Source organism: Natrix helvetica (assembly GCF_964273705.1).
Source record: "Natrix helvetica genome assembly, chromosome: 1".
In the NCBI taxonomy this organism is placed as follows: Eukaryota; Metazoa; Chordata; class Lepidosauria; order Squamata; family Natricidae; genus Natrix; species Natrix helvetica.
This window is the reverse complement of record NC_138548.1, coordinates 105,248,673-105,262,922: the sequence shown is the minus strand read 5'-3', so window position 1 is coordinate 105,262,922 and position 14,250 is coordinate 105,248,673. Positions and strand designations below refer to the sequence as shown.

The following is a 14,250-nucleotide window of genomic DNA, read 5'->3' as shown; positions in this document are numbered from 1 at the left end:
CGATAACGCAAAATAAAAATGGGATAAATCTCACCAGAAGTCAATACAGGCAAAAAGCGCGACTGTTTGTAAATCGTGTACCAAGCCCTTGTGTGAGAGAAATCGTTTGTTTATTTTTTCCTAACTGAAACTACGTACAATTTCCGTGTTCTTTTTTACACTTTGTAAAGTGCAAACTAATCAATTCTCAGCGCTGCCTAGGGGTGGAGAAGCTGTGTTACCTTTTTCTTCTTCCTCTGTACGGCGAAACGACTGCCGTTACTTACTACGCCGGAGATACTACAATCTTACCGCACTATAAACCGAATGAAAGACACACGTCCTTCTCTCCAATTCAGGAGTCCCCAAACTTGGCAACTTTAAAACTTGTGGACTTCAACTCCCAGAATTCTCCAGCCAGCAGAGCTTAAAGCTGCAAAGTTTGAAGATCTCTGCTCTAACTCTCCCCTTCCGCAGCGCCCGTTTCATCGAGGACCCAACGCGCATGTGCACTCAAGATTCGGCCACGCCCAACTACGATTTCTTGAAAGTGGGAGTCGGCTTTTAAAGCGTGTCGGAATCGGAAGCTCGGCAATCGGCTGATTGGCGGAAAAGGAAAGAAGCGTCCGGGCCCAAACCTATCGCTTTCCGAGCTCGCCGTCGCTTCCCGTCATCTTTTCTGCTCAGGCGCCGGCGCTGCTGTCCGAACGTTGCCCGACATGGTGAGAGACGAACCACCGAGTTTTTTGGTGGGGGGGGGGAGTAGGGAGAGGGGGGGACTTTGGGGCGAGCGGGGAGGCGGAAGAGGGAGAGAGGGCGCGCTTTCCTTCACCCGGGGCGATAGGTGTGACTCAGCACTCGGCCGGCTAACATTCCAAGGCCCAAATTGCCTTGTTTTTAATTGCCATTTTCCCTTTCATTTTGCAAACCTTAAATCTATTAGGGGTGATCCGCATGTCTCCCGCGTTCTTGGAGTTCCTGCTCCGTTTGGCCCGGTCCTTTCCCCTCCTCCCATTTTGTTTTTGCACTCTCATCGGCCCTTCCCGTAGGCAGCCCAGCAGACTTTCTCTACCGAAAAAGCATTCGTTTCCTTTTTGTTTCCTTAATACTACTACTACTAATAATAATAATAATCAACCTTTAGCACCAGTCAATGGAATTTGAGATGCATTTTTAAATGTTCAGTTGGCTGAGTTTCATGTTTAATGAATAAAGTAGTAGTAGTAGTAGTAGTAATTTTAAGAAGGTACTTGGTTGATATCTAGGATGCTGGCAGCAAACCGTATCAACCATTAGCTGGTATATAATAGTAGTAGTAGTATAGCTGGTATATAGTAGTAGTAGTAGTAGTAGTAGTAGTAATATTACATGAAGGCAAAAATTCAGCATGTTACCACCAATAGCAAATGTCACCTCTGTAATAAGAAAGATGAGACAGTCTACCATTTGATCAGTGGGTACAGCAAAATTTCACAAACTGACTACCTACAACACCATGACCAAGTTGCTAAATCATTCACTGGAAATTGTGCCAGAAGTTTGGATTTGAGTACAGCAAAAAACACTGGGACTATCAGGTTAAGAAGGTTTTAGAGAATGAGAAAGTCAAGATCTTGTGGGACTTCAGAATTCAGACTTGACAGGCATTTGGCCTACAAAACACCTGACATAACAATAATTGAAAAGAAAAAAGTTTGGTTCATTGACATTGCAATACCTGGTGATGCGCGAATTGAAGATAAGGAGCAAGAAAAAATCACAAAGTACCGGGACTTACAAATTGAAGTTGAGCGACTGTGGAAAAAGAAATCGAGTATTGTCCCGATTGTAATTGGAGCCCTTGGAGCAACACCTAAAAGGCTACCTCGCTATTTGGAAATTCTAAATTTATCGGACTTGAACATTCTGACTCTACAAAAAACCACCCTACTTGGGACAGCTTATATCCTCTGACATTACCTTAACAGTTCCTAGGTCCTTGGTTAGGACTCAGCTATTGAGCTACCAACCAGCCCCAAAGGCTGTGAATCTCACCAAAGATTAACCACATGATGATGATGATGATGATGATGATGATGATGAAAGTGAAGATACAAAAATCTACTAACAATCCAAACTGGCGACTTTGCAACAACAAAATCTAAACTGTTTCACATTTAAGAGTGTGCAGAGATGGACAAATTTTCAAAAGAAATAAAAGAAAAGGAGGAAACAGAATATTATATGGTATGGAACGAGTGGTACATATGGCTAGCGGACAAGTGTAAAGTTTAAGGAAAGACTAAATGAAGACACAGGAGTTAGAAATTAGCAATGGATAGGTAGAGATTAACAAACTTGTATAAATTGAATTAAGGATTGTAAATTAAGGAATGTATATAATAGTATCATATGTATAGACAAAGAGAAACTGAAATAAGAGTGGAGAAATACATTTACAATGGATGTATATCGAGGTGGAAATGTTGTACACAAGGAAATTGCCAAAAAAAAAGTCTCTTAAAAAAACCCTTTAATAAATATATTTAAATAATAATATGTGAATGCAGCAAAATTGCAGAAACAGAGTAAAAAGCTAGACACAACCAAGTTGCTAAATTAGTCCTCCAGTCACTATGTAAAAAATACGACTTACCTGTATCCAAAAAGTCATGGGAGCACCAAGGAGAAAATGTTACTGAAAATGAGAAGGTCAAGATCTTGTGGGATTTTCGAATACAGACAGATTGTCATTTGAAACACAACACGTCAGATATCACAGTTGTGGAGGGCCAAAACGTACAGTTTATTGACATCGCTGTACCAGGAGATGCCAGAGTCAAAGAAAAAGAACTAGAAAAAAATATGAAATATTGCGATCTGGCCATCGAAACTACACTGCTATGGATGAAACATGTAAACAGTGATACCCATTGTCATCGGGGCACTTGGTACCATGTTCAAGAATTTTACAAAACACATCAAGAAATTGCAGCTTTCTACAATAACACCAGCGGAACTGCAAAAAAGTGGGCTACTAGGAATATCATATATTTAAGAAGATACCTGATTGATACCTAGGGTGTTGGCAGAAACCCGTATCAACCATTAGCACCAGTCAGTGGTATTTGTGACCTATTTTTAAATGTTTACTTGACTGAGTTTCATGTCTAATGAATAAAATAATAATAATAATAATAATAATAATAATAATAATAATAATAATAATAATAATAATAATAATTTATTGTCAGTTCACAACATATGTACAATGAGATTGGTTGTGCTCCCTCAGTGCACCATCCCAACACAATACAACTCCCAGTGAAGACAAAATAAAATAAAATAAATCCCTAACCCAATAAATCATATTAACAAACACCCAGTCCATTACACCACTGTGAACATGCAAGTCCATCGTACTACTTAAGTTATGGTGGTGTTTCGCATTCAGGAATCTGACAGTCCATGGATAAAAACTGTTCTTCAGCCTGTTTGTGTAGCTGGCTATGCTTCTATATCTCCTTTTGTTAATGTATCTTTAATACATTGAGTCGCTCGAGTAATCTGAAAAGACTTTCTAAGTAGTATCGAAGTTGTGCTTTCACACCTACTTTTGAAACCCATTACAAAATAGGCTGGCCTTCTTTATTCTTTTATGCATTTCTTTAAAAAAATTCAGGACCCCACTAAAGGAAGCGATTCCCAAACCCAATTTCCTTGCCGTACCTCCGTCGTTCCCCCACTTCGTATATGTAAATACACATATAATGAGTCAGCATTTTGATATATTTTTGTTTCCAGCCTTTTGCTGGATTTGGTTGCGGAAAGGAGTGCAGGAGATGAGCAGATCCAAAGTTTTACATACTGCATCTCGTTATGCATCCTAGTTATGTAGAGAGTCCTTGTGGTGTCACAAAATAAAATCGGACAACAAAAACATATTAAGCCAATTTAGGACAGCAGATAAACATATCAACATAGAGATGATATGTATAGAGATGCATCTTAATGAAGTCTGGCATTAAATTAAAACAGTTGTTGAGTATAATTTTCTCAATTTCAAAAGGGGGGTATCACTTATTAAATCCTCACAGTGCAATCCTACAAATAATCAAAAGTAAATTTCATTTGCCCATAGGAAGAGGTATTATGCAAATAGTTAATGGCATATTTTTTTCTTTTCTTTCTTTCTGATCAGTCACTAGATGTGCAATACTTTGTTCTTACAGAAACTGAAAGCAAAACTGTTTTTTACTTAGTTAGATTACAGTTTTAGTTTATAGACCCTCACATGCAAATTGGAAATGTGGGCTTATTTCTAATTATATTTTTGAAATGAAGTGTTGGATGTTACTTTAGCAAAGTTCCCCGTTTGCCTTGATTCATAATACTGTGATTTGGGTTACATATACATGCTTTAAATGTGCATTTACTATTTCCTCCATGAAACTTCTTTCAACCCATCTTTTATTTTTCCTTTGTCAAGATTTGTTTCCTGCATTTCTTAATAAAGCTTAATAATTATGAGTGATATACTTCCATGTATTGACCAAACCAAAGATACTATTCGGTAACAATGCGCACTATCCCCAAATTGGAAAGGTTGCTTGAATTTGACTCAGAGCATACTTGATGTGGTAATATTGTAAAGAAGCCATGCTTTTTTGTGGTATTGCAGCTATGAGAATTTTCACACTGAATCTGAAGCAGGACGAATCTTCCCTGCTTTGAATCTGCATACTGCACACCTCTACAAGTTCATTCATCCCTATCTTGAAAATAAAATTAGTTATCAAATGTCATACTAAAGTCCTATTATTTCCAGATATATTTTTTTTGGTTACAGAAATGATAATCCATAGTAAGGATGACTTAGTTTTAATTTTTCATATTTTAATGGCAGTCACATTAATGGATTCCTTTTATTCACTTTAGTTTCGCAACCAATATGATAACGATGTCACTGTATGGAGTCCCCAGGTATTGTTTTTGTATTTCTATTTTTCTTTGTATGTTTCCTTTGCTCACCATTTGAATAATCAAAGGATTTAAATCTGACCTTAAAAGCAAAAATAAGAGATTTGCAGATACATATATATGTGAAATGTGTTCATTATAGTAACAACCTGCATGAGCCATTTAGAGTAATGTGCATGAGCCATTTATACATAAGATAACTTTCTCAACTGGAAAGTAATTTATTGGACTTTCTGTGCTAATAGCTATGGAAAATGCAGCCTAGCCTACTTAACAGTTGCTTCTGTGATGCTAGGCCCAAGAGTATGAGACTACTGAGTCTGAATAATAAGATAATCACTGTTGTCTGCTGTTTGCTAATTTCAGGGACAGTAAGGGATATCTGCATAGATTAAGAATTTGGCAATCTAGATTGTGGCTTTAGAGGGAATCTAAGTGTAAGAATGCTGTACTTACATTCTCTTTTAAAGATGTGATTACAATTATGTCAGATTGAGCCAGGTTTATGGAAACCATAGCTTGTTGATTAAACCAGCAGCCCCCAACCTTTTTGATACCAGGGACCGATTTTGGGGAAAACAATTTTTCCAGACTGGCAGCATGATAACTAAGCATGACGTAGAACCCAAAACATTAACGCTATTCCTTTTTCCTTGCTTTCATCTATTGAAAAGTTTTGGAAAACTCTACCTATGCTATGTCATTTTTTATTGGTCTGATAAAGGTATTTGTCATACTATAGAATTTAGTGTATGTGCTGTGCTCATATAGGTCATCAGAAATTGTTACTAATTTGTGCTCAAATGTCCTGATTTATTGCAATTGTGATAAAGATAATGTTAAGTGTTCTGTCATGGAATGGAATATTTTTTATTCACTAAACATATTAAGTAACATTTGAAGGAGCAACCATTGCAATGAAAGATGCAAGACTAACAAAGTGTTATTAGTTGTAACTCATTGGCTAATTCGGAGTCAGCATCTCTCTCTCTCCGCCCAGCCTGCCTCAGGTGATTGCTGTGGATGTAAGTAGGATGATAAAGCCATACACGTACAAGCTTATATACATATATGCTGTGAGTTCCTCAGGCATTCATTGTTCTCATTCTTACTATGGTAATATGCTCACTTCATTTGCACCTTCAGCATGTTCATAAGGCTATCTTGTGTTTTTAGGGTCGAATTCATCAAATAGAATATGCAATGGAGGCTGTCAAACAAGGATCTGCAACTGTTGGGCTAAAATCAAAAACCCATGCTGTTTTAGTTGCCTTAAAGGTAAACTCAAGAAGAAAACCAGTTTGCTTTTTTTAAAGCATATGTGATACGTACAGCATTATAATATTCACAATCTTAAAGTAGTTTTTTGCAATCTAGAAAATGTATCTGTTGAGGAAGAAAAAAAATGTAATTTCTTTTGGTTTGTAGGGGCAAGAGCTGAGAAGGTCTGTTCTAAATAAATACTGTATTTAGCTTGAAAATAGAATATTTCAATTATTGTACTCCTTATTGTTTACCTAGTACCAGGCGTGGGAGATAAGTTAGGACATAAATTATTGTAAAGTTTGGAAACCTAAAATGTTACAACAATATTTTCAGAATAAAATGACAGGAAAGAGCCAAGCAATTTTGTAGGGCCAGTGAGGGATCATGTGGCAAAAGAATCAGGTATATTATTTGATTCTAAATGCAATTAAGAGAGCATTGCAAATTTTTGTTACAGTAAGGCTATATGTGCTATGAATAATAGATAATGGTTCAATTTCCATCAGTAAAGACCACATAGTTTTTCCTGGAGAAAACAATGGTGGGATTTCCCTGCACAGGCTGCTTTCGGGTTCTCTATAGGTGCTTCCTTACTAGGCCTGGTATGTAGGGACAGGAGGCTAGAGATGCAGTTAAAGTGTAAACTTACTGAGCAAAGACAGACACAATACTTTTGATTATTTCACTTGCACTACATGTAGTACTACATTTATTGATTCGGTAACAGAAAGTTAAGACTTCTCTAGAATGTTCCTTCTACACAGTGTCAAATTTCCTTCCAAATTACACTGTACAGAGATGGTTTGCAGGTTTTTGGAATCCTGTGAATTAGAAGCCATTTAAGTCATCATAAAATAATTGCATAAAGCAGCTCCTTATGTTTACATAAGCAGTAACAAGAGTTTAACAAACTTTAATATAACTCTTTAAAATACATTTATTAATACAGTGAATTAAAATACTATTAATACAATGAAACCTCAATCCAATGGGCTTCAGATGCAATGCATAAAATCTCCACTGTATTAATGTCATTGTATGTGTTTTTCTGAAATGGCATTATATACAGTGTCAATTTCTGCAAATTATATCATGGGGGTCACTTGCTATTGTTACTACAGATTATATACTTTCTAGTTTAACAGACAGAAATAATGCACACTTCTCCCCCCCCCCCCAAAAAAAAATTGTCATAAGTGTATGATTCATAACTGTTACTTTGGATATTTGTCGTTTAGAGAGCACAATCTGAACTGGCAGCTCATCAGAAGAAAATCTTGTATGTTGATAACCATATTGGTATATCCATTGCTGGACTTACTGCTGATGCAAGACTCTTGTGGTAAATTTGGAATTTGATTATTTGATTGATTGAATGTGGACTTGTTTTAAGTTTATAAATATATATGGAGTGGGTTTGTATCTGATTCCTAATTCAAGCCTTTGGTTCCTGAGACGGTATCTATGTTTCTCCATTCTTAACCTTGTCTAGTGCAATTGCTGCACACCATAACCAGGTCTCCTAATAAACTACTGATGGGTTTAAGTAAATGTATGACGTTTGTTCTTAGTCATTTGTGAAGATTATGACAGCATTGTATAAGAATGGTTGTGGGGAAGATTAATTCCACTGCTCCGTCCACAAGTCACTGAAAACACACAGGAGCTGACAGTATGCCTTATTGAAATTGCTGCTGCAGAAATAAGAGGAAACACGTGGAACATACTTGCTAAAAGAGCATTCAATAATTTCATGCCAAAATGAGTTCATTCCCCTTGCCTGCCCTAACTCTTTTACAATCAAAGAGTATTTTATACAAGTAAAGTTTCTATTGAATTAATCTAAGAAGTGTTGAAGTTACAAGTGGAATACATTCTGTTTTACTCCTGCAGCAATTTCATGCGTCAGGAATGTTTGGATTCCAGATTTGTATTTGACAGGCCTCTTCCAGTATCTCGATTAGTGTCTCTGATTGGAAGCAGTATCCTTTTTTCCTATGTGATAATCATTTTGGGTTTCTCAAAGCTGCCAATAGAATTAACTGTTGGATAATCATCTGACTGCAAAGGACTCAGTTAGTTATTTTGTATAATAGCAATAGTAATAGCATTAAGTACTTAGACATATATACTGTTCCATAGTGATTTACAGCACTCTTTAAGTGGTTTATAAATGTCAGCCTATTGCCCCCAACAATATTGCCCCCTCATTTTACCAATCTTGGAAGGATGAGTCAACCTGGCTGTTAACTATTACTTTTAAAGAAAGTGAGGCAATCAGGGAATTAGGGACAGTTCACTTTGATGCTAAAAATCTACTCCATTTGATTGAAAACCTCAGCCACATAATAGCATAAGAAAAGTTGAATAGTAAAATAAGAATATTCTGGATTTTAGAGCAAATTAATCTGTTCAGGCAGATTCATCCACACTTTTCACTTCAATATTACATAATTTACATGAATTACATTTCATCACGTTCAAAGTACTATTTTAATATTGCCTCTTATCATTTCAAAAAATTCCATAATGGTTCATAAAGTAGATGTCGAACATTCTTGTTGAGTATTTTGGATTTTGTTCAAACCAGAATCGCATGCTTTCTTTTTTCTTCTTGTTGAAGCTTATTGGAGAGGAGACTGAGGGCAAGATTATTTTCATACTCTTTATAACCTGATTGTGGGATTGTTTTTTTAAATCTTGAAGAGTGTGCATGAAATTTTTCATAAGAAAGTATGAATGTGTAAATCAGCTTTTTGAGATGTTTTCCTCAGCTTGTTTAAGAAACACAGATACCAACGCAGCGTTATGGCAGAAGACCATATGGCGTAGGACTTCTTATTGCAGGCTATGATGTAAGTGCATCATCTATGGGAGACATGTATATTGTATATGTTTTCTGGAGATTTCCCCTCCCTTGAGTAAACACAGTACAATTGCAGCGAAGAGGGTTTGGAGTCTTATTCTGTATCATAAAACATTTTGTAAGTAATTATAAATGTTGAAAAGGAAACTTGGATTTGGAACATCTTGCAAGATGAATTTCAGTTTTAATATATTGTTCTCCAGATATTGGAGAATTGGTTTCTCCTCAATTCAAGCCAGTATTGACAATGCTACATAATATTTCAAATTGTTTTGGAGCATCAGGTTCTTTAGAAGTTATATTTCTCAAGGAGACTGCTGTTTCAAACATGAAAGGAGCCATTTTAAAAACGCTTGAACTAATTTTGCGTTTGAAGTGAGGAGCTTTGGGAATATTACATTTGAAACAGTTCAGAATGAAATGTGTTGAATGTTCCCAATATAGTTACACTGTAAAACAGCTGGGAAAGCATATATTTTTATCTGCGTGGTGAGAGTGAAACACTATATATAAGCTGACTGATAGATTCCTTCTTTTTTTAAAAAAAATGTCATTTTAATTTGTCAGGATATGGGCCCCCATATCTTCCAGACTTGCCCTTCTGCAAATTATTTTGATTGCAAAGCAATGTCCATTGGTGCAAGATCCCAATCAGCTCGAACTTACTTGGAACGGCACATGACTGAGTTTTCTGACTGTAAGTGCAGTGTCTTTGAAGTATACTATATTTTTAAAGATTTCTGCTGTTTTCTCTCTCCACACATACACAGTGTGTGTGTGTGTTTGATTGCTGAACAGTTATTGTCTATTATACATGTGATGAGGAATTTGAAAGTGTGTTTAACCAAGTCAGCCCAGAATATACAGCATTTCTGAACTAGTCATAAACGTTATTTTGCAGGTAATCTGAATGAATTAGTGAAGCATGGACTGCGTGCTCTGAGAGAGACACTTCCTGCTGAACAAGATCTAACTATTAAGGCAAGGCTGAAATTGTTTTTTCTTGCAATTCTATCGTTCTGAAAAACAGGTAATAGTAGTTATAAACATTGTGAAAGAGTGACACATTTATTTCTGTAAAGCAGAATCCAAATTTGTTATTAAACATGCACATATAAGAGTATGGGGAGATACACTTTGCACATTAAAATAATTTGAGTCACTAACTCTCTGTAATATATAATATTAAGGAAATGTAAATCTGAAGAGGATTCTAAGCAAGCTTAAAGATTTAAACATGGTTACTTCCGATTCAGTATTTCTTGAAATGGAAGTTAAGAGTAGAAGTCTATCCACAGTTCTAATGCTGTCACTTCCAGTATCTTGCAAAATATAATGAGGTTTATGTGACTTAAAGTTCATCAGTTCGATACAATAAAGTCATACCAAGAACTATGTTTTTCTAGTTACAAATAACACTGATTATGATAGTCAAAACAATTCTAAGAGTGGGTTCCTTATAAGCAGAAAAAGATGGCTTTATCAGAAAATGTTCCATGGTTCATGAAGATGACAGTTTACTATAGACCAGTGGTAGAAGATTATATTACAGTCCAGTTTCCTGAACATTGACTCTCAACAACCCCAGCTAATTGTGGTACTAGATTTTTTATTAGATATTTATTCCACTTTTATATAATAAATAATGCTCCTTCCTCCTAATTTCCCACAATTTCTACCCCACCCCCATTTTTTTTCAATTGTCATTTTACAGAATGTTTCTGTTGGGATTGTTGGTAAAGAAATGGAGTTTACAATTTATGATGATGATGATGTAGCACCATTCCTGGAAGGACTGGAAGAAAGACCACAGAGAAAGGTAGGCAAATCTTTCTATCTATCTAATCTGTCTATCTATCTATCTATCTATCTATCTATCTATCTATCTATCTATCTATCATCTATCTATTGATCGATCGATCTATCTATCAATCATCTATCTATCATATATATATATATATATATATATATATATATATATATATATATATATATATATATATATATATATAATTTGTTTTCGTAGATTTTCACGGGTACAGGTATGCAGGTCTTGGCGTATTCAGGTCTTTTCCCGTGTAAGATTGAGAGTATCTTGGCGACGTTTCAACGAGGTCCCACTCGCCATCTTCAGGCTGGTGGCTTCGTGCTTGTGTGAGCAAAGCATGATCGGAGCTGCCGTCTTTCTATAAATATTGGTGGGTGTGGAGTGCTGGCTTTGTTACTGTAAGCGGGTTGGTTGGCTGTGTTGTAACATCTTGATTAGTTGATGGAGTTGATGTATGCAGATTAGTTGGCTGTTTTGTAACATCCTGTGTGGCTGAGGTACTAGCTGTGTGCCCATTAGTCTTTTGTGTTGTAACGACCTGGGTATTGGGCTGTGTGATGACATCCTGAGCTCTAGTGTAGTGATATCCTGAGTCTTGTCTCTCCCCTCCAAAACACGTTTCTTGCATTGCTTTCCTGACACGGCACGTGTTTCTGAAGCGATTGGATGGGAAACCATTTGCTAAACTGGCTGAACACCAGTTACAACACAGCCAACGTCCCAAGATGTTGCAGCACAGGACTCAGGATATCACTACACTAGAGCTCAGGATGCCATCACACGGCCCAATATCCAGGTCGTTACAACACAAAAGACTAATGGGCACAGAGTACCTCAGCCACACAGGATGTTACAAAACAGCCAACTAATCTGCATACATCAACTCCATCAACTAATCAAGATGTAACAACACAGCCAGCCAACCTGCTTAGAGCAACGAAGCCAGCACTCCACACACACACACCAATATTTATAGAAAGACAGCATCGCCCATCACGCTTTGTAAATCAGTAGCTGGATCACATTATGAGACTTTCCATTCTGACGATTTTTGCTAGATTGCCCCGTCCTCTGAGATTAGATGACTGGTGATATAAGACAATGCCTTCAGGGTGTGATATTCTGCCTATTTAATGCTCTCCTCATGATAATGTATTCATTTGACACTAAAAAAACCTTTAAAAAGGTCCCTAACCTGATCAGTAAGCTTTTAAGTCTTTTTAACCTGACTAGTAAGTTTTGGATTTTAATTTCTGCAAAAAATGTATTCCTCTCTTGCTCTTTCAATGAATCCTCTAAGTAATGCAAAAACATTTTCCCTTTCTTTTTTTTCCTATGCTCCAAGCAGACTTTTTAGAAAAAGTGGGAGAATTGATTTCTTTCCATATATACATTCCATTGGCATATTAAATAAATTTGACATTTTGCTTAACAGACCAAATGATTATTTTCATATATTTATACCTACACATAAGTATTTCAAGTGTGTGTGTATATGCATACATACATACATACATACATACATACATACATACATACATACATACATATTACAAATGACAACTTTGAAGGTATGACAAATAAATGAGCCAATCAAGAAGTGTAGAAAACATGAATATTTAGTTTTTCTAGAGATTGGGCTGTTTTATGAAATATACAAAAGGAACAAAACATTTAAAAATATTGTATATCAAACCAATTTTTGCCACTGATTTGTATTGGATTTTTAAAGCAGAAAAAGTAGAGTATTGAAAATCCCCCTGCCTATTTATTACTACACTGAATATTGAGAGACACTGTATTTGTAGAATATTTTGTGCGATTTTCCCCCCCAATGACTGTTCTCTTTATTTCTTTTAACTCTCTTAAGACTGTTCAGCCTGCTGAAGATACCGCAGAAAAGCCTGAGGAACCAATGGAGCACTAAATTACACTGCATAACATGGGTTACTTCAAAGGGAATAGTGCGAGAAGCATTATTTGTATTGTGGTAACTTAGCTTTAAGATTCAAGGCATAATGTAGTGATAAAACATCAGTGTTTAAAACGAATTACCAAAAAAAAAAAAACCTTTTTGTTGGCAGAAAAAAATAACTGACCACTTCTATTAAGAAAAGATGTCATTTTCTAGAAAAGCCTGAAACACTGTTTTATATGAAAAAGCATGTTGCTTTTATGTTGTATAAACATCTCTGAAATAAATTTTTCTTGTATGAAAAATTGTGAAACTTTTTTGTATTCCGTAAATAAAAAAATGTATACAATATCATTGTATCCCATGCTTATGGAATCCTGTATCTATGTCTATTTACATATGATGAATCTCATACCAACTTAAATTAGAATGTATAATTTGTAACAATCAAACCAGTTAAAATATAAATCGGATCCAACTAATTTAAAGAAATTCACAGAGAAAGATTTTCATCAAGGACGTGCAGAATTGATAGGGAGATCTTTCTCTGTGAATTTCTTTAAATTAGTTGGATCCGATTTTCAAGGATTATTTCCAGCAAAGAATAAAAAAGGGAAAACAATAAATGTGGCTGATCTTAAGAGCCACTAAGTTATATCAGTGTGTTGGAGAGCTTCAAGCATAAAGTGTGGAGGTAGAACAATCTCAAAACTTGCTGTAAAAAAGTGGATTAAAGTTTGTAAAATCCGTGGACTTGGAAATTAAGCTTTTAACACATTCCGTGGTGTCTGACAGAACCCTTGACTGCTGTAAAACAAAGAACCAAATAGACTTCAGATAATTTATATTGTAACCTTTCAAATGAATTCACACCTGGGCTTTTGGATCATTTCATTCCTGGCAGCTGCTTGGACCAGTTTTTAGTCATGCCTGCTTTCTAGGGTTAAAAGGGAGTGACTGTCCAAAGTCACACAATTGGCTTCATTCCTAACACAGGACTACTGCTCAGGGTCCTCTAGCCTGGTGACTTAACTGTTATACCAAACTGGCTCTCTATACCTAGGTATACAACTTATACACGCATTCTGCATCCGTAGGACATTTTTTTAAAAGGCAAGGATATTAATGTGCGAAATTTCTTTTTTGGGGGGAGAGCAACTATCTTGGTAAGGAAAATCTGGTTCTTTAATAAGCCAGGTTTATATTAATGGTCTACCTAAGTAGCCAGAATGTAAACAACTAAAATGGGGCATTTAACAGATTCCAAGGAAAATGTGAAACAAGTGACCAGAAGTCTAGAGATTCTCAAGAAAGTCCAGTTGCCTCCTGAAAAAGCACTTTTGGGATTACCATGACCTGGATGACTTGAGAATCTCTTCAGACTTTCAGCTATACAATTTGGGGTCAACACCCTGTGAATGCTGTGGGAGGGAGAAA

At 36.1% G+C, this 14,250-nt stretch overlaps 1 protein-coding gene across 1 annotated transcript; it reads left to right on the top strand.

The window, feature by feature from the left end:
* The first annotated feature begins 540 nt into the window (after positions 1 to 540).
* Positions 541 to 13,118, top strand: PSMA1 (proteasome 20S subunit alpha 1). Its single transcript, XM_081938326.1, has 10 exons — positions 541 to 701; positions 4,897 to 4,941; positions 6,115 to 6,216; positions 7,443 to 7,546; positions 8,098 to 8,186; positions 8,989 to 9,059; positions 9,638 to 9,767; positions 9,972 to 10,051; positions 10,785 to 10,889; positions 12,769 to 13,118. The coding sequence occupies exons 1-10, from the start codon at positions 699 to 701 to the stop codon at positions 12,823 to 12,825; spliced, it is 786 nt and encodes a 261-aa protein (XP_081794452.1). The 5' UTR covers positions 541 to 698; the 3' UTR covers positions 12,826 to 13,118.
* The last annotated feature ends 1,132 nt before the right edge of the window (positions 13,119 to 14,250 follow it).